This window comes from Elgaria multicarinata, chromosome 6 (assembly GCF_023053635.1).
Source record: "Elgaria multicarinata webbii isolate HBS135686 ecotype San Diego chromosome 6, rElgMul1.1.pri, whole genome shotgun sequence".
Classification (NCBI taxonomy): Eukaryota; Metazoa; Chordata; class Lepidosauria; order Squamata; family Anguidae; genus Elgaria; species Elgaria multicarinata.
In genome coordinates this window covers 70899089-70920551 of record NC_086176.1, presented here as the reverse complement: position 1 = coordinate 70920551, position 21463 = coordinate 70899089, and the positions used below count along the sequence as shown (strand labels likewise).

Below are 21463 nucleotides of genomic sequence, written 5' to 3'. Positions count from 1 at the left end.
AGAAAACCCTAACGTTATCTCTCTATTGGCAGACTATGCGTGGTATAAATAAGCACATAAAGCGAGTGGAGGCTGGTTGCTCCAATTTCAGTGGGGTTGAAAATTCATTCTGGGTTTCAGTCCAGCCAGAATTCTAAAGAAGCTATCCAAGCTGCTGAACCCAATTCTGAAACCGAGTTCAGCACTTTGGATAGCTCCTTTAGAGTTCTGGCTGGTCCTGATTAAAACCCAGAATGGATTTACAACCCCACCAATATCGGAGCTGCAGTCTCCACTGCATAGATAATTCTCCATGGGTTGAAATACATTAAATGAGAACCTGATTCTTGTGGTGGCATTAACATTATCCAGATTGCCTGGATGGTCACCTAGTAAAGGGTTTAGAACATTATAACACTTTGGTTGCTGGAACAGAAGTTATATATGACTTTATTGTTCAATGGCATTAGAATTCAGTTTACAAATATTTCCCCAACGATTAGAAACAGTGATTGATAGAACTTAAAAAGTTAGTCTCTTTCCTCCTTAAGTAAGCATTTAATTTCAGCAAAGCTATTTTCTGTATCGTCAGCCCTCAGGGGAAAATAAGCCTTTTCTAGTGAAAAGAAGCAATGTTCACTCTAATTAACCTTCTGATACTACAGGCTAATTTCTTCAGGTGTCAAAATAGATCGAAAGCCAGACATATAATGTCACATTGTTTATAAAGGAGAAAATAAATTGCCATATTAAATTGTAGATATTTTCAGATGATGGTGTTTCACTTAAATTTTAAGAATTATATTTGAACTGGAGAATAGAAGCTACATTAATAAAAGTTGCACAATCTAATCAAAGTACTGAGACAGTATATAGTTTTTCTTCTATGGGTGGCTTTGACTATTCAAATTGAGGAACAAACTTCCAGAAGCATTTTTTATGGAAACATCATTGCAGATTGATCATCATTGCACCTTCAGACTGTAAGGTGGGTCACTCTGCAAAAGGAGCACAAAATTTCACAAGGGAAAAGTTCTTGGCAGCATGGTTTACCATTGAACCACCCACGCTGCTAGAGTACACATCACAGCTACAAAGAGTTGCTACTTCTCCTTCATTGGTCAGTTTTACGAAGAAGTTTCAGGGCCAAAGCACATATTACTCTAAAGGCATAGCTCGCAGTTTTAAAAACCACATCTCTAGAGTAAGTGCAGGGGTCCCAATTTGAATCAGGATCCTAACATGGTTAGTAGGGCACCTTTTAACCCTCCTCCTGGTAGCAGTTCCAGTATAGATCATATATATGCCAAATAGTAATTGATTTGCTTTAGTGATGTCTTTGGATCTTCAATGCTCTTTTCTAGTTTCTTTCTGATACCACCGTTGGGCTATAGTGTCTTGGTCCTTAAACACAGATTAGTAATTGTACACATGCTGTGTGAGTGTTCTGTGCTTGCCTCTGAGTCTGAGCCAGTGTGTAGTGTAGTTAGAGTGTCAGACTGGAGAGACCCAGATTCAAATCCATGCAATGTCATGAAGCTTCCTAGGTGACCTTCGGCCACATCTTATTTCGTAATTGGACCTACCTCAGATGGTGGTTGTGAAGATAAAATGGAACTGAGTACACTGTCTTGAGCTTTCTGAAAGTAAAATGGGATATAAATGTAATAAATAAAATATTGCCAGCTGAAGAGTTGGCTACTTGTGAAGTGGGAGGCTCAAAAGATAGAGCAAATTTTAGAAATAGTATGAGAAATACTGTCCTAATTGTAAAACTATTCTACTTTGTAGAGTACAACATGGTTCCAAAAGATGCTCTCTTTGAAAAGAATGTAGAAGTAGTTTCTGGTGGCAAATGAAATTAAATACTTTAGAGATTACAGACTATAATCTTACAGATTACAGTAATACTATGTGTATTACTTTCAGGGACTGCGATGGAGGAACATGCATGGACACATCCAATATTCTGTATGCTTGGGCAAGAAATGCACCACCAACAAGACTTCCGAACGGTAAGGGCTTGATCTTGATCTGACATCCAAATATGTGTGTGGTAGGAGTGGACATAGCATGATTTGTGTGTGTGTACATATCTATATAATCAAATCTTTAGAGTCTCCCCCCCTCTCTCATAATGGTTATTAATGCTCCTCCTTGAGAAAACTGGAGCCTTAAACTACAAATTGCTCATTTGGGTAAATTGCTACCAAAAGCTGGGAAGTTGGGAAGGTTTTACCTTGCTTTTTCGTTTTAATATAGGCCTGAACAAATTTTATCACAGACTGCATTTCTCTGCTGTCTTCTTTGCTGCAATTGGAGATAACTTTTTATGGCTTATAAATGATGGATTGGTGGTGAATTCTATTTGGTTTGTAGCAGGTCACTGTCAAGATTATTATTTTATCTTACATTACACCAAGTAAACCTCAGTGTTCCATATTCCCACCAACAGTGAGCTAAGCCACTGATGTGAAAAGAAAAGAAAAAACCCAGACATTTCCCCCTAATAAAATTAAATAAAAATACATACATAAACTTGGGATATCTTGTTGTCTGTTTCTATTTGATCCTCCCACTTTCCAAAGCCAGGACATATGCAGAACTTTCAGTTCCAATGTTATATTTTCCTTGAAGAGGTACTTCAGAAATGAGCCTTGTGTGTATTTTAAAAGTATTAGAATAAGAACTTACCCCACAATCCTTAATATAGATGTTTTAGGATTTTAATTGTGTTTCTTGCTTTAGGTTGTCAACCTATTGTTTGCATATAATATGTTTGCATATAATTTCTTGAACTTCAGTTCATCTTTTTTTCATGCTAAGGTGTTGGATTCAAAGTTGGAGGAGAAAAGGGTAGCAAATACTTTGTACTCCAAGTACATTATGGCGATGTTAGTGCATTCAAAGGTATGTGCGATCTTCAAATGTTATTTTAATATGACAGTATAGATAAATATAGAATTAAAAAAATGAAATGAGTAATTAGCTAGTTACTGAAATAAGTTACAATAGCAATGGCAGTTTAAGGTGCTCTGGTAGACATTCCTGCATTTGGTCTGTGTATAGTAAATAGATTTGAAAGTCATTTGCTGGACTGCGAGAATTAATCTGATTTTAAATTGGATCTATTTCATATTGGTAATGCCTTTAGGCTCTGCCTTTCTGATTATGTAATCAGGAATGCCTTGTAGCCATCTTTGTCACCACCATGTCTTCCCTAATTTACTGATGCGGAAAGTAGTGTGGACCATGGCCATTGACAGGGGCCCATTGAGGACTTGGAAGCTTCTAATGATATCCAAAGCAGCATGCAGGGACACTGAAAAGCATAGGCCATAGAGTTACAATAATTTCTGGTGTCCCTGGCTGTTATAGTCAGCTTGAGTGATAGCAGCCTTCCCCAAACACGAGCTCTCCAGATGTTTGGGACTACAACTGTCGGCAATCCTCTCCATTGACCATGCTAGCTGATGCTAATCAAAACTATTCTCTTCTCCCAGGCATTTAACAGCATTTTTTGAGTTTTAATCAACCCCAGATCTATATGTAGGTCTGGCTGAAAGCTCAAAGTTGTTTTTAAATGGATGTTGTCTTTGTATGATGTCGATTCTTATGTTTTTAAATTTTTATGTTTTTATGTTTTTAAATATCAATTTTTAATGTTTAATGTTTTAATCTTTTGTAAACCACCCAGAGAGCTTTGCCTATGGGGTGGTATAGAAATGTAAATAATGATAAGAACAATAATAGGAGTTGAAGTTCAAAACATCTGGATGATACCAAGTTGGGGAAGGTTGCATCATAGCTTCCAGGGCCTGACAGCCTGTAGTTGCACTTCTCAAGACCCCTTCTGCTTTCCCCCACCTCGTTAAATTTGGGAATGGAGAGGGAATTGCAGGAAGATCTCCTGGAAACCGTAGAGGGACTGAAGGTCATTCATTTCTTATCAGGGCCAAACTTGTGCATGGTTCATTGCAATATTGTATCAAAAGCTGAAATCTTCCATAAAAGGGATCCATTTTAAATAACCATTATAGTATAAATTAGTTGTTATTTTTAAAAGGAGAAGAAGTTAACTTATACCTGCATGTTCATGATATTGGCCTGGTTTGCACCTCATGCCAACCTACTTTTTATTTATTTATTATTTATTTTAAATGTAGGTTATTATGAACAAGACCAATCAAGACTGTGGGATCAGTGAGAATAGTTAAACAACCCATTGATCTTTTGCCCATGGTTTGTTAGTGTTAAGTGTGAACCAGAAACTCTGGCTTATCTTTCCTCTGAGAAGCTAGAGAAAAAACCTATGGTTTATTGCTAGGTTGTTTCTCTGGCTTATCAGGGGAAAGACAAGCTGGAGTTCCTGGTTCATACTTAATGCTAGCCAAATTACCAATGGTAGGTCCATTGGTTGTTTGCTGTTTCCACGTTCAGATGGAGCAGAGTGGTCAGCCATGTTTCAGATTCATTCACGATAACAGCATGTGCGAACCAAGCTACCGATTGCTTAAATTTTATTAAATCATATTAAATTTTATTAAATCTTGCTATTAACTTTAGCAAGGGAATTAATATTCAGTGATACTGAATATGTAATAAATAAATAAATAAAATACTCCTGACAGCCCTCTTGAATATCTTTCATTTGTTGCTGATCCTGGCAGTTTGTTAAAGCAAAGCTCACAGGTGTGACACCATGCCAGTGAGACTCTTTTCAATAATGAGTGAATCTTGTGTTCTGACCTTTTAATTTTTAGCAAGTGAAGATGGTTTCTGATTTAGAAACTCCAAGGGCTCAAGCTTGATAATGGCAGCAACCCATGAAGCACTGTGTTGTCCAGCGCTAGCTGCATCGAGATGAATTTAAATTGCACAGCAACCGTGCTTGGTATATTGTTTCCCCCTAGTTCCTATGTAATGGTTGTGTTTGCACTGGCAAGTTTCCAGTGTAATCTTTAACATTTTGTTTCATAGCATATTGTTCTTTGCAGAATGCGCTGTGAGCATTGCACATTGCAAGCCTTATACACTACATACGAATTTCTTTCTGGCCGTCCCCCCCCACCACAAACACACACACTTTTGGTGTTTATACATTGCGTTGTTCTTGAATTGCCACAGATTCACACATGTTAAAAGGAATCCTAGCGAGGTGCTGGGGATAACAGGGCCCCTTCATGGAACAGCTATATAGCTCTTCCTAAGAACAACCTTTTACACAGTTCTGATTCAGTGACATTTAACATTAGAATGAGTGGCTAATTCTTCCTTTTTTAAAATGGCAATTGCAAAGATAATTTTCAAAGCCATAGCTGCGTTAGTCTGTTGTGCTAAAGACTAACACTTTAATTACAGCATAAGGTTTTGTGGACTGGAGTTAATTTCATCAGGTGCATCCTAAGTTTGCAAGTTCTACACATCTAGCTGTACAGGAAAGAAAAATGTAAAAACAAATTATTATGTAATTGAATTGTCACCTGCTATTGTATGAATGCATTAAACATCACTTTTAAATTTTGCCTCCCCTCTCTATACTTCTATCTATGTATAACAGCAAACTGAGGATAGCAACATGCATCTGTGTCCATGAAAGCTTATGCAATAATAAATTTGTTATCCTTCAGTGTGCTACAAGACTCTGATTTGTTTTAAATGTATTTATGTTTTAAAGAAGTTATTATATTAGCCCAGCATCTATAATAACTGTTGGTTAAGCATGTAAATTACTTGCAATCAAATATGCTGATTAGCAGGGAAATCCTATGCATGTCAACTCAGAACTAAGCCCCACTGAGACTTACTCCCCGGTAATGCATATAGGCTTATAGTTGGAGAGAGCCGTCCTATGGCCCCTATGTGATGTCGTAAGGAACATAGGATGGCTTGTAAAAACCCTTCCGAGGTCAGAGACAGTGCTTGACCTTCGAAGGGGGTATTGGATCTCCACACCTCCTCACAACTGGAGAGAACTGCATGGAGTGGCTCTCTGAGGTCGGAAACGCAACCTCAGAGAGAGGGAGACCAGAGAGGCCAGGACACAAGTTACCCTGAGCTTCTTCCAGTCTCCTTTTGCCCCACTCCGAAGCACCCTAGTTAGATGGGCTGAAAAGCCCATCTAGCAAAACGTGGAAAATGGGAAGAAGAACATTGCCTCTGCTGTTCCTCTCCCCCTGCATTGATTGATTGGACACCTCCAAGTTCAGGGGTTTCTGATCAACAGGATAGTGCCCCAGGGGTCTTTGTAGGCAGTTCTGCAGACAATGACAGTTCTCTGTCACTAGATGGCTACAATTTTATAGCATACTCTTTCTTGATTACATTTGTTCAGGCAATTCTTTCTTGGGCTAATTTATTTTGTAGTGCAATAGGTACCCATTTTGTGAGAGGAATGTTTAAAAAAATGACAAGACTATCTCACCTGTCCCAGGATTGGTACTGACTGTCACAAATATCCCTTTCAATGCAGAGTCTCATAAGCAGCCAACAACAATGTAAGAGATAGTATTGTCCCAATTGAGGATGAGGTACAAATTCTACTTCCTTTTCATTTATAGCAAGAAAATGTAATACTCACACATCAGGATCTCAGTGGCTTAGTCTGAGTTGGGAGATTTTAGAAGACATGTGGGTGCAAAATATTGCTTCTGAAAAGGGATTGTGTTTTTTAGACTGTATCCATTTCTACTTTTCACTATGTGTCCATGCTTCCATTTTTTCATATATCTCATTCCAAGTATTTATAAAATAGATATTTTATCAGTTTTATCAACTCAGGGACTAATGACTATCCAATGCAGAGTGGCTGCAGAACGGAAGTGATCCTCATCTCTGTGCTCTGTCCGCCCTATTTTTTTGGCTGTCTAGCTGGGGACTTTGGAGACCACATAGGCTCTTAGAAAGCTGCCTAAATCAGCTTCCATTGTCTTCTCTCCTCCCAGCCACCAGGACTTCCCCCCTTTCATTCTCTCCATACTCAGTTTACCAAGCACAGAAAGTCAACCATCGTTGTTCACTCTGTGCTGGCTGCAAAGGGAGGGGGCAGGGAGCACAGTTTCCTGGATCCCAGATCTAAGCACTGTCTGTGAGCTCGGACCAAAAAAACAAAGGGGACATGGGATTGCTTCCTCTGTGACTTTAGGTTAAATCTATCATCCTACTAGCAGAGATCTGCTGGCATGGTGGGAGCTTCTCCCTCTCTTCTTCCTTCTGCAGCACTCTGCACCAACCAGAAATTTGCTCCAGAGGTTTTTCCCAGCCCCGAGGAACAGATTTTGAGGGTGTGTTGGAGGCTGCAGGGGCAATTGACCCTTTTTGGTTCCTCTGATGGAACTGCTTCAGTCAATGGAATGACATTGTTGGATCCAACCCATTAATGACACTATTGTCACAGAAATTAGACAAAATTAAAATTCATACTGCATAACACATTTTTGTGTGTTCAGAGATCAGTCTCAATAAGATAACTCACAATGTTTCCAAATCTTACTTTGCTTACAATTTAAAAAATTAAAACTGAAAAGAATAAATTCCATTGCATAAACAGAAGTTTTGACTGTTTTAAACAAGTAGTTTTGTTTTAAATTTGTATTTGCCAGTTACATTCGCAGATAAATCCTTTGCTGCTTTTCCAAAAAACTTTAAGATGTTCATCTGCATGGTGTTCTTACACATGAATTTAATTACAATGTCGTAGAATATGTTTATGCAGCTGTTTCTTTCATAGATGCAGAATATACTTGTACAATATTCCATTCTTGTCTAGTTCATAATAATTTCGTAGCAGTCAGACCTCCTTGTCTCAATATTATTTCGCATGCTACTTAACTGGACAAATTTATAATAACTCCCCTTTGTAAGTATTTCACAAATGAGTCAGGACTTGGAAATTTTGTTTTGGTTGCTTCTGCTTTTTAGCTGTAATCCTTGTACAATTAATCCTGAGTTTAGGGTATTTCAACTTCATAAACCTTTAACGTATCTTCTGAGTGGCAGTTACCATTTATTTTTTCCAGTGATCAAAGAATTAGGAGCTGATATGCATATCACAATGGATTTTGTTACATACACTCTGCAATCCAGAAGTGCTATTAAACCACACTAGTAAGCACAGCTTCTTGTTTGATCTCGGTTGGAAGCTCTGCATAGAGAATCAGCTTTGAAAGAAACCTGCTTCTGAGGGGGGGATGAATGCATTTTTCTCTCTTTGCCACAGGGCAAATGGAAGCTAATAATTTATTTGTCCTGTAGCAGTATGTACTTGCTCTCTAGCTGAAATGCAAAATCAAAGGAATTATCCTAGACTGAGTGGCAAATAGGGAAGATGATTTTAAGGTGGTGTGTAAGGATTGTATTGTGTTCTAGCAATCTGCTTAGCTGATGCAGCACTTGCCAAAAAAGCAAATGTTATGATCCCATTTCTTTCGGCTTATCAAATCTGCTGAGTGGAGTGCTCTTAGACATGACCATTTTGAGAAGTGGATGGTATAAAAGAAAGTAGGCCCATATGTGTGGATATTCTGCTACTGTGAATGGGAGCTCTTGTTTATACATCATGAATATTTAACATGGGGCTAGTGTGTTACTTGCAAAAATAAAAGGACTTAGTAGTTGATTTGATCTCTTATGCAAGACTGAATCCTACCCCAGATTTTACTTGCTTTAGCACAGCAAGCAAATTTCCTGAAGTATGCAGTGATGTGGATTTGGAGGTAGCACAGTAATTTTCTTAGGGTTTGTATTTGTAATGTCTGGCTTATTCACAAAGCGCTTTTTATTCACTCCAGATGCGAAGACAGCTGGACCCGTTTGCTTGACCTAACTATATGAGTGCTACAGCCTAGCAATCTAACAAGTGTGGATAAAGTAGAAATTACTTGAAACTATTTTGTGTGAAATGAGTCTGCCCTAACGGATGCTTAACTAAAATGGGTTGAACAGAATTTATTAAAGCAAATATTTTCTTTAAGTTGAAATTGCCTTAACATTTATCTGTTCCCTGTAATTTGGCTATTTATAATAATACATACTGTGTGTGTGTGTGTGTGTGTGTGTGTGTGTGTGTGATATATAGTGTGTGTGTATATATATATATATATAAACCGATTCCTGCAAACTAGCTCTTTTTATTTCAAATATATTTCAAATAACTCAAAAGTAATGTACAGATTTTATGTTGTTTAGATGTTTTTCATTCTCTCCCCCCGCCCCACTTTATACTTATGCTCTTTTCTTAAATTCTCCTGTCCAGGGTTTGTTGATCCGGATTTCCTAATGGCTCATGGCACAATCAAATGTCTTCAATACAGGAACATGAGTTATAAAACGGTTGTATTTGGGGAGATAGTAGGCAAAAATCTTCTCCATCCTAAAGCATCTTCTTGTCCCAGTGACATTTGCTACTTTTGGGTGACCACCAGCCTTAGCTGATCATAACCGGATCCAAATCCATGCTCAGTTAGAGAATATTGCCTTGGGCAAATTACAATCAGTCAGTGTGACATCTCTGACTGTCTGTAAAATGAAAGCAATCTACTTCACAAGATTGTTTGAGGTTGAATAAGAGAGATTACAAAGCAGTCAAAATTTTCTAAAAAGAGTGTTGCTTTTCCCCATATCTCTGTAGTGAACAAATCCCCTTTGCCTTCATCTATCTTCCTTATTTGCATCCCTGGACTTTTTACAGCTCCATATGTTGTATAAAACAGCTCCCAGTATTCATAATATAATAATAAAGTAGTACTGTAAGAACTGCCAATGGTATTCAGACAAATCATGTCTCTGGAAACTCATAAGGAGGGCTTTAGTATGTTGGCAATCCTCTTTGTCTCAGCATCAGGTGTAAAGAAACATATTGCCTCTGACCATGGAGGTTTCCTTTGAGTATCAAAGCTAACAACCATTGAGAGACATTTCATGGAGGACACATGTAATTTGATAGGTAGGTCTATGATGAAAACAAGATCATTTTTCATTGCCACTTAAAATCAGGTTGTTTCAGCCTCTAGTTACTAGGAAGAAACAATTGTTATGGAAATAAGATTGGTGTTAGCAGTGATTCAGTGTTGCTAGAAAGCTAAGAAGTTATTAGAAAGATTTAAAACACTATGAAACAATTAGACGTGTACTGTAAAGCAGTAACTCAATATTTATATATTTTTAAAATTCAGTTACTTTTCCAAAAGTGACAATGATTTTGATAAAGCATGTATGCTGTCTGCACATTCACCAGTTCTTATTGCTTTAGGAATCTAGTATGATCTGCATGCAATATACTACTAAAATCAGTAGAACTGCTGCTTTGTGAAAGACGATTTCACAGAGGATTAACCACCACCTATCCTTCTATTTCATCCCTCTACTCCAGGGGTGGGCAGTTTCAGGGAGTCTGGGGGGCTTCTTTCCATCCCGTTTGACCCCACCCCACCATGAGCTGCACTCCTGCTGCAGTGGTGCCAATATCTGGTGGTGCAGTGGTGGCAAAAAATATTTCTCCCTTTTAAGCCTCTCTTGTGGTTTGCTGTTGAACTATTTTTTTTCTTTGCTGCTACCATGCCACCAAGTTTGGGGGTACTAAAAGCTGAGGGGAGCACATGCAGTCTTTGTCTTGCCCACCCCTGTTCTACTCACTGTGGGGACAAACACACTCTTGCACCTATGCCACAAACATGCTCATTGGTTCCATAACACAGCTGGTGGAAGGAATGGTTCTGAAGCTCTCCATCCATATTATATACAGTTGCACATACATGGTTGGTGGAGAGAATGGGGCAGAAGAAGAAAAACCTTGGGCTTTTCCATGTGCCCACCTATATACACAAACATAGAATCAAAGAATCATAAAATGGTAGAGTTGGAAGGAGCCTATAAGGCTATCATGTTCAACCCCTTCTCAATGCAGTAATCCACCATAAAGCATACCTGACAGATGGTTGTCCAGCTGCCTCTTGAATGCCTCTAGTGTGGGAGAGCCCACGGCCTCCCTAGGTAACTGGTTCCATTGTCATACTGCTCTGTCAGGAAATGTCTTTTACTGATGTCCAGCTGGAATCTGGCTTTTTGTAAATAAATAGGTACACTGATATACATGTGCATAAATTCACGTAGAGACACAGACAGTTGGTGATGGAGAACAGGGAGGGGGACAAATACAATCGTCTTACTTTTGTGTGCACACATGTGCATCTGTTATGCCTTGACCTTACACACAATCTTTGGAGGAAAGGAAGGGGCAGATGGAGGGGAAATCCCTGTCCCCCAGCAAATATGCAGGGGTTCCCCCCTGTAACTTTCCCTCCTCCCTTCCCTTCCCCCTGTTTTCATGTTATGCTGTGCAGAGCTTCCCTTCAGTTGCTTTTTCTTAGCAGCTGGAATGGCTAAATATTCAGCTGAAATTAGTCTGAGAAGCAATCAGCAGGGGTTTGGCATAGATTGACAGGATGGAACAGGCAGGCCGTGCCCTCTTCCATCATTTTAACCCTACCAGTAAACCTGCTGATCATCTCATCAGGGAGGTTGGTTGAGCATACTGTTGCCCTCTGCCCAGAAGCAGTGAATGGAGGGATGAGTAATCCTATGGGAAATGCATGGTAACTGTTGCTGTGATCGTATAGTGGTAACAGTTGCTGAATGCGCGTATGTGTGCATGTTTTGATATTTACCCAACAAACCTAGAAATGTTGGGAATTTTGTTTTTACAGAGGTCTACACAGTAGACTATGCATTACTCTAGAGTCTAGACTAAAGGGAAGAAATCAGCTCCCTGACAAAGATTAAGAATGAATACAAGTTGTATTAATCACAACATTTTATAGGAGAGAATGATTGATTAGTATACCAACCTGTAATAATAATAATAATAATATATTTGTTACCCGCCTCTCCCTCTGGATCGAGGTGGGGTACAACACAAATAAAAACACCATAAAATACATACAACTAATTCAAACATTTTAAACCAGTGCATCATTAAAAGCAGCACACCATTAAAAAAGGCATCTTAAAATTCAACTGGGTAGGCCTGCCAGAAGAGATCAGTCTTTATGGCTTTCTTAAATTCTGGAAGACTGTTAAGTTGACAGATCTCTCCCGGGAAGCCATTCCACAAACTGGGAGTGGCAGAAGAAAAGGCCCTCTGGGTAATAGTTGTCAGCCTTGTTTTTGTTGGCTGGAGTAAAGTCTTCCCAGAGGACCTGAGTGTGCGAGGCGAATTGTACGGGAGAAGGCGATCCCGCAGGTAGCCTGGACACATACCATGTAGGGTTTTAAAGGTGATAACCAACACTTTATAGTTCGGCCAGAAACTAATTGGCAGCCAGTGAAGAGATTTTAAGACTGGTGTAATGTGGTCACCCCTAGGTGTACTGGTGACCAACCTGGCTACCATATTTTTATCTAGTTGAAGTTTCCCGACTAGGCACAAAGGTAGCCCTATGTAGAGCGCATTATAGAAGCCAAACCTCGAAGTTACCAGCGCGTGCACTACTTCCTAGGTCTTTCGACTTTAGGAAAGGGTACAGCTGGTGTATCAGCCGAAGCTGGCTGTGTTGTTCGTAATAAACACAGGAGCAAGAGAAGACAGAGATGGGGAGTAAAGGGCCCTTCTGTGGCCTGTAATGGGGGCACACTAGGGGCAGAATGGATAAATTTAGAGGTATATCAGGAGACAAAGAGAAGTCAGAGCAAGTATATTTACCTTTATTATTATTATTATTATTATTATTATTATTATTATTATTATTTATTTATTTATTTATTTATATAGCACCATCAATGTACATGGTGCTGTACAGAGTAAAACAGTAAATAGCAAGACCCTGCCGCATAGGCTTACATTCTAATAAAGTCATAGTAAAGCAATAAGGAGGGGAAGGGAATGCAAACAGGCACTGGGTAGGGTAAACAGGCACAGGGTAGGGAAAAACTAACAGTATAACTAACAGTCTAACCTTGTTTCATGGGAAGGGGAACACAAGTGACTTCATGCCAATGGCAGGGGGGAAGGAGTGATTCCAATCAGGGTCTCTGGGGAATGAGAGATATTTATTTTTATTTATTTATTTATTACATTTTTATACCGCCCAATAGCCGAAGCTCTCTGGGCGGTTCACAAAAATTAAAACCATAATAAAACAACCAACAGGTTAAAAGCACAAATACAAAATACAGTATAAAAAGCACAACCAGGATAAATAAAGTATAAAAAGCACAACCGGGATGCTTTAGCATCCCTCCCCTTTCATAACCCCAAAGAAGCCAGGATTGCTGGAAGGGGGAGGAAGAAGCTTTAGCATCTCCCCAGTGAACTTAACCCCCCAGAGGTTACCCAGACCTGTGTTCAGTAGTGGTAACATCCAAACACAAGAAGCTTTCGACACCAAATTCAACAGCTTGTTTTAGGTACCTTGAATGTCTAAAGCTGTACTCGTGTTTAGCAGCAAAAATATTTTGCACTGGGGAAAAATGCAATGACCAACTTCCAAGTTTCTGTTGGCAGTACATTAAACAAATTGTTCATATTGTTACTACATTGAAAGAGATTTTGATGCAAATAAAGTGTCTTCATCTCTGACACAGTAGAATGACTTTATACATGCCCAGAAAAACTCATTTATGCTTGACATACAGATTGTCTAATAAGAAATTTATGAAGAAACTACTTAATTATTGCTTTCAAGTGCTAACAGGAAAAATGCCAATGATTATACTTAAACTCAATTTTAATACTTTGTGCAGATAATCACAAAGACTGTTCTGGTGTAACTTTACATCTGACTAATCAAAAGTAAGTATATTTCCACCACCTTTCTTGTAACAATTTATCTTCTTTAGAAGAGATTAATGTGAGCTTTGTCTCACAGACTTTATGACAGGGGAACAAAATCCTTTTGCAGGTGTAGTCTTAAACAGAATCTCAGAATATGTAGGGGTTTGGGGTTTGTTTAATTTTTAACAGACTGCTGGTGAATACCTTCAGATTGGCTTCTGAATATATATTTTTAATTGGGAAAAGGCAAGTTGGACTAAAGGAAAGAAATAACTAGTTGGCTTTTCTGCCTTGAAAAATGAATGTTCAACATTTATTATATAGCTGAAGTCAATATTCCCAGCAGATTTTGCTTACCACTCCTTTTTCTTTGTTTGTTTTTCATTTTTAAAAAGTTTGTTCTGTACTTCTCTACTTTTCCCACCAAGCCAAACTTGCTGCTGCGTTGCTCCCGTTATTTATATTATTAAAGTATATTTACCTTGTTTCATGGGAAGGGGAACGCAAGTGACTTCATGTCCTTGTCCTCCCCCAGTGCCCCAAAGCAGCCAGGATTATTGCTTCCATGCCACTAATGACAGTGCAGAAGGAGCGCTTCCAATCAGGGTTTCTGGCTTTAGCCTCCCTCTCCCTCAATAATCCCAAAGAAGCCCAGATTGCTACAGGGGAGGATTGCTGTTGGGTCTTCGCTTGCTTCATCTTCCCCTTCCCCTGCTTTGGCAACATGTCCCCCAAACCGTAAATTCAGCTTCAGATTAAAGTTTTGTGTGTTTATCATATCTCCGTTGCTCTTTCTTTTGATAGCAGGTTATTACTTGATGGCTTTGCATGGCAGTGTATTAGCACTACAATAGCGTTGGTTGGAGGATCAGCACAAACCTCTTAGCCAGTATGAATGGAGTCCTTTGTTTTAGGGTTCATTCTTTCCCCAAGAATTTTATAAACTAGCCCTCTGCACGAACAGGCACCCATGTAGTGTACACATGGTGCATTAAATGCATGTTTGCAGTTACCTTACTTTTTCATTTCAAAACAGCAAAAACTGGGCTGGGCAGTAAGCATGATAGGAATTGTGGGGAGGTGGGGATCAACCTTTTCTACTGTGCTGTGATCCTCTTGAAAATAAACACACCACCCTATCCAGCTGCTTTTCACTGTGGGAGAAATAATTTAGATTGCTAAATTATCAACATTGAAATTGAAATGGGTTAGTGGTTTAATTTGTTGTCCCAGAAACAAATTAACCAATAGACAATGTGTTTCTGCCTGATAGGGTTGATAAAAGCCAATGAATGTTCAGAGCTTCTTGTCTTTTCCCTCTTTCCTGTGTCAAATGTCAGATTATACATTGACTCAAATATGAACATCTGTTAGAGCCAGTGGGAAAGCAGAAATGCAAGTGGGTTGTAATACTGTTTCCCCCATTTCGGGTGTAAGGTGCAAAGCAGGAATTGTACATGGATCTCATGCACAATCCCTATTTTTGCACATTAAAGGAAAAGCATTAGTAACTTATGCCACTTTTTCTGACTTTTAGTATCAGTAAACTACTCTTACTTTACAATGTGATATAAATGAAGATCTCTGCATAATGGGCACTTTTATAGCATTTACTAATCGGCATGATACAAATTTTCAGTCCAGAAGCGATTGTGTGTCTCCCCCTGCTCTCCCACCCTGCAGACTAATCCAGTCGCTGGATAACATCAAGGGGGCAGGAACCAGTTCTCTATAGTTCCTCCCTCCTTCCCCTGACAACATCTGCCCCCGTTCCACCTACTTTTCATTTCTCCAAGTGGAGAGAGGCACTGAGCCCTGTGCTGCTTTCTGCATAGAGAAATGGGCTCAGCTGGAGCTTGGAGGAGTGTTTGCTCCAAGTGGTAGCTGAGTCGGGTGCCTCCTTTGAGTGCCACCCTAATTTGGGCAGGCAAGCCACACCCAAAGCGAGGGGACTCCGCGAGTTTCACTTCTCCTTATCATTTCCGTTGTGGGGTCAAGAAGAAAGGAGCAACAGCCGAGAGTGTTCAGCCAATGTGCCATTTAAGATGAATCCTCTTGTTATCACCGATCTGTGATTGGAAATAATAATAAAAGGCTTCCCATCGCCACTTCCTTCTCAAGTCCTGGTAGCCTCCAGGCCAGGCAGTGAGGCTTGGAGAGTGGGGAGTGACCTGCAGAAGGAGCCCAACCCTCCACAGCCTGCATAGGGAACCTTTTGTCAAATGGATTGGGCTCATCAGTCTGATGTTCCCAGTCCTTGTATCAGTTCAAAACTATGTTATTAGAAGGTGCGATATAACTAGTGATTTGGTGTATTTTTATGCAATGTCTTGATTTGTGTTTCGTCTTTTTTTCTTCCTCTTTAAAGACAGCCTATGATTGCTGGCATGTATCTCATGATGTCCGTGGATACTGTTATACCACCAGGAGAGAAAGGTGAATAACTCCCCTCCCCAAATCTTTATAGATGTTTCACTGTAGGATATAATTTCATATGATATATATATAATAAAACTGTCAATACCATGGTTTTACATTGGAAGCAATATAACTTGAATACAAATTTCAATACAGATTATAGGGAACTAAGCTAGAAGGATCTTTATTACACAGACAAATTGACAGTGTAATCTGAGAAAAGGTCTATCAGCTCTGTTAGACTAAGGAATTCTAAATGCATGACTTTTCATTATTCTTATTAAAGAAAGGATGGATTCCTTTAACCATTAGTGAGTCTACTTTTTCAGATGGTTTTAAAATGGAATCTGTATAAGTGCAGAAGAACTGCATGTTTTAATATTGAGATACATATTTTTATGGGTGTTTCTCGAATGAATGTTAACATGTCCTGAAATACCTATTGGTGATAGCAGTTTTGTCTTAGTGTGTTGGAGATTTGTGTGTGTGCATGTGTTAAAGCTTTAGTTTCAGGACAGAGTAACGTGTAACTTACTATTATTGAAAAGTGAGCAACATATTATTATAATAAAGGATAGACAGCTTGTAACATCTTTTGTTTAACTACTCTTAATTAAGAGTATCCAAGTTCGACTTAAGTATTTACTGCATTTGGATTTAACAATAAACTATTTCTTAACCATAGTGGTTATTTGTGTTGTACCCCGCCTCAATCCAGAGGGAGAGGATGGTAACAAATAAATAAATATATCATTATTATCATTATTATTGAAACTAACCAGCCCCATAAAGTAATGTTTGAAGCTGTTTCAGTAAACCATAGTTAGTTAAGACTAACCACAGTTTGTCTGGCTTCAGATGTGACCCTAAACTACAGTTAGTTAAAAATGGAAGTGTTGTACAAGGAGAGCAGGGATGTCTATAAGCTTGAGGCTCATCCAAACTCGTTCATGTAATGCTGCCATTATGTTCTTTTATGATACTGATGTTGTAATGATGGTGTTATTATCACGTGTGTGTGTGTGCTGTTTCCTCTGAAATATTTGTTGGAAATCATGTGTTGGGCAGCATCCAGATTTCTCTTTATAATCCAGTGCACATGTGGAGCTTCTGTATGCTTAGACTGGTCTCTTTTGTATTCATGACAGGAATAACACCATACATGTGAATGGATGTATCCATGTTGTCCCTTCACTGTAAATCAGGGGTGGGTAATTTGTGGCCTTTCAGCTATTTTGTCCTACAACTCCTATCATCCCTCACTATTGCCTGTGCTGTCTAGTTGTACCCCAAAACATCTGGAGGACCACAAATTGCTCATCTCAGACTTAAATGCATAGAGCAGCCCTTAAGAGCAACATGTGAATAAAAGACTATACAAAAATACTATTTTGTAGTAATAAAAATCAGGTTTTACCCAGTCTATTCACATGGATGGATTTCCAAATAGTTATTTAACTTCATTTTGCAACAGTATTTCTAATTAATTGTTTCAACTCATGTTGATGTCATTTCCCCTGATTTTCTTCTGTGTTTTATAACAGCGGTGAATGCCGATATTGCTTGCCATTATAAAATGTACCCAATGCACTTGTTTGCTTATAGAGTGCACACCCATCACTTAGGTAAGCCCTTTTATTCATTGGTTATTGGTTATTGTCTTTCCTAACTGGTTTAGGCTACAATATTATATGTGAGGAAAAGCCAAAGGCAAGGGGTGGACTTACTTCTGGGACTTACTTCTGGGTAGAGACTGCACTGTTAGCTGTAATATAAGTTAAGCCCTATGTGTGAATTAAATATAGAAGGTGAGCTTCTCAGGAAATTCCTTGTGCTAGCAAGCCCTCTTAACATTGTTAAGCATTTGGTTTCTGCTACTGCAACATAAATATTGCTAGCTGCTAGACACAGTTGGATCCTTTCCTGTGTTTCTTTATGTGGAAAGCTAAATTATTTACTGTCAGAACAGGGGCAGGGTCAACTTCCCTGGCCTCCATACTCTGTTGCTAAACTTGCCTGTGTGCTTAACGTCTTATTATTCTACCACTTTGTTACTAGGGTTGAGATGCTTTATTAGCTGGACTCACTCACAAGCCTCTTAGAGTCTCCCTCAAACTCCATGTTTGCTCCCTTGTTTGTTTGCTCTGGATAAGGAGCTCCCTGGAATTGGTGGGCTACCTATAGCGACATTTAAATATGCTGAGTTGCATATGGGTAAAAACAGCAATTCTAAAGCAAAGAATATTGTTACACTGTTTTTAGATGATAGATGCATATCGCCCCACCAGTGTGGTGTATTATTATTATTATTATTATTATTTTATTATTATTATTTATTTATATAGCACCATCAATGTACATGGTGCTGTACAGAGTAAAACAATAAAATAGCAAAACCCTGTTGGACTGGGAGTCGGGAGATCCGGGTTCTAGTCCCCACTCAGCCATGGAAGCCCACTGGGGGACTTTGGGCCAGTCAGAGACTGTCAACCCAGCCTATCTCACAGGGTTGTTGTTATGAGGATAAAATGGAGATTAGGAGGATTATGTACACCACCTTGGGTTCCTTGGAGGAAAAAAGATGGGATATAAATGCAGTAATAATAATAATTAATAATAGATAACATGGAAGAAAATAAAACATACAAATACTTAGGATTCCAACAAAACACAAAAATCAATTACTCCACAGTAAAAATTCAACTAAGAATGCAATATAAAACTTACCTATCACAAATCCTAAAATCCAAACTCAACTCTAAAAACTTTTCAAAGCCATCAAAACCTATGCAATACCCATCCTCACATACTTATTCAGAATCATACACTGGCCACACACTGAACTCGAAGAAATAAACAGACTCAATCTCACAAAACTCACAAAACACCGCATGCTCCATCCCAACTCATATATTGAAGGAATAACAACCAGCAGGAAAGAAGGAGGAAGAGATCTGCTGGACATTAACACAATCCATGCTAAACAGATAAAATCACTCAGAAAATTCTTCCACACTAAAAACACCCCCATCCAAAAAGCCATAGTCAAAGCAGATAAAAACTACACCACACTCAACCTAGCACTACAAAATGAAGACCAAACACGACCACTCTCACTAGCAGAGAAAAAAGAAAAGCGGGCACAGAAAGGACTCCATGGGGAGCACTACAACATAATACAGAACCCACAAATAAACAAAGAACAATTGTACGAATGGCTCAGGAAGGGTGAGCTATTTCCAGAAACAGAAGGATTCCTAATAGCTATACAGGATCAAATTATAGCAACCAAGAACTACCAAAAATACATCATAAAAGATAACAATATAACAACAGACCTATGCGGGAAATGCCATCAATTCCAAGAAACAATAAACCCCATGTAACAGGAAGATGTAAAATTCTGGCAGGAATGGACTATACGGACAGACACAATACAGCTGCAAAAATAATTCACCAACAACTGGCCATCAAATTCAATCTTATCAAACAACCTACACCATACTATACATAATCACCCAAAACAATCTTGGAAAATGCAGATCATAAAATATATTGGAACAAAACAATACCTTGCAACTGACCAAACATAAGAGTCATAGACAAAAAAGAAAAACACACATAACTCATCAACATAGCAATACTGAATGACAAAAATGTTGTTGAAAAGGAAGATGAAAAGAGAGAAGAATATACACCACTGGCCATGGAAGTCAAAGAACTATGGTAACAGGAAAAGGTCACAATTATTCCATTAGCCACATCAGTCACCAGCATCACATAAAAAAACTATACAGAAAACCTTCAGAAACTGGGCCTATCAACATACATCCACAACAACATCCAGAAAGCAGTCATACTTAAAACATGCTCAGTTGTCAGGAAATTCCTGAATCTGTAAAAGATAGCATGACTTAGCAATGTCCGTCTAGAAAAATCGCCATGAGTTTGTAAGAGATTTATTATTATTATTATTATTATTATTATTATTATTATTATTATTACCGTATTTCTTCGATTCTAAGACGCCATCGATTGTAAGACGCACACTAATTTCAGTACCAACAGAAAAAAGCTTTGATTCTAATAAATAATAAATACATTCACGATTCTAAGATGCACCCCGTTTATAGAGATGTTTATATGGGGGGAAAAGTGTGTCTTAGAATTGAAGAAATATGGTATTATTATTTTAGAAGCAACATTAACTCCAGTGTAAGACAGAAAGAGGGTTGCCTTTTAAGATGGTGTCTACTGTCTGCAGTTTCAGAAGCATTGGTATTTAAACAAAACTACATATCTTTTTAAAATCTGTTACCCAATTAATTGGAGCAGTTTTATAGTGGATTGATTAATCCACTAAGATTCCAACATTTAAATGATTGATTAAATGTTGGTCCTGGTGCAAAGTTGCTATAATTGGGAGGAGATATACACGACGTATGTAAAAGTTAGCAAAGTGGAGATAATATGCTGGACCCAAGGCTTTTAGCATTTTAATTGGTTAAAAACAGAACCAGTAAGCCAATTTTATGTAATTTCTTTGAATTATTTCTCTTCCTAAATATGAAAATGTAAGTAGCATAATAGTTACAAACTATGGGGGAAAGTATTAACTCCCTAAATGTGTTATTTTAAAACTAATAATTTTATTTTGCAGGAAAAGTAGTAAGCGGGTACAGAATTAGAGACGGTCAATGGACGCTTATTGGCAGGCAGAGTCCTCAGTTGCCACAGGTATGTTTTGTTGGCATTTTTCATGGGTGGGTGGAGGGTTAATGTGTTTCATAGTCTAGGAATAAGTGGAAGATCTAAATTCATTCCTTTATGTTTCCAATGGTTCTTGAAATTAACTTGACAGCTGTGTAGTTGCAGGTTAAGCCTGGAAAGAGTGAAGATTCCCATGGCAAATCAGCTGTTTGAAATTAGTGCAGCATTCGGTTCCACGTTTCTAATACATTGTCAGGGGCTGGGTCAACCATCAATAGCCCAACTATACATTGGTCAGGGGCTGGCAGCTGGGCTGAGTTGGCAGAGCTTATCTTGCACCAGTCTACAAGGTAAAGTGGATGGGGGCAGTGGATATGTTTGAATAAGCTGGGGGTAGCTATTTAATGAAACAGCTCATGGATCAAAGGGCAAGCAGCAGGCAAAGAGCTACATGAGGCAGGAGAAGGGCTTATATGCTAGTCTTCTCCAACCTGATGGCCTTCAGATGTTTTGGACTTCAACTCCCATCAGTCCCAGCCAGCATGGCCAATGGTAAAGAATGCTGAGACTTGTATTCCAAAACATCTG

General features: G+C 38.7%; 1 protein-coding gene across 5 annotated transcripts in view; it reads left to right on the top strand.

Moving 5' to 3' along the window:
• PAM (peptidylglycine alpha-amidating monooxygenase) overlaps positions 1-21463 on the top strand; it is a 156351-nt gene that overhangs the window by 78196 nt on the left and 56692 nt on the right. For all 5 annotated transcript variants that reach the window (XM_063129560.1, XM_063129559.1, XM_063129557.1 and 2 more), the window contains exons 6-11: positions 1909-1994; positions 2806-2889; positions 13717-13765; positions 16116-16183; positions 17710-17790; positions 20826-20902. In XM_063129560.1, coding sequence (XP_062985630.1) covers positions 1909-1994; positions 2806-2889; positions 13717-13765; positions 16116-16183; positions 17710-17790; positions 20826-20902 — 445 coding nt within the window. The remainder of the gene's footprint in view (positions 1-1908; positions 1995-2805; positions 2890-13716; positions 13766-16115; positions 16184-17709; positions 17791-20825; positions 20903-21463) is intronic.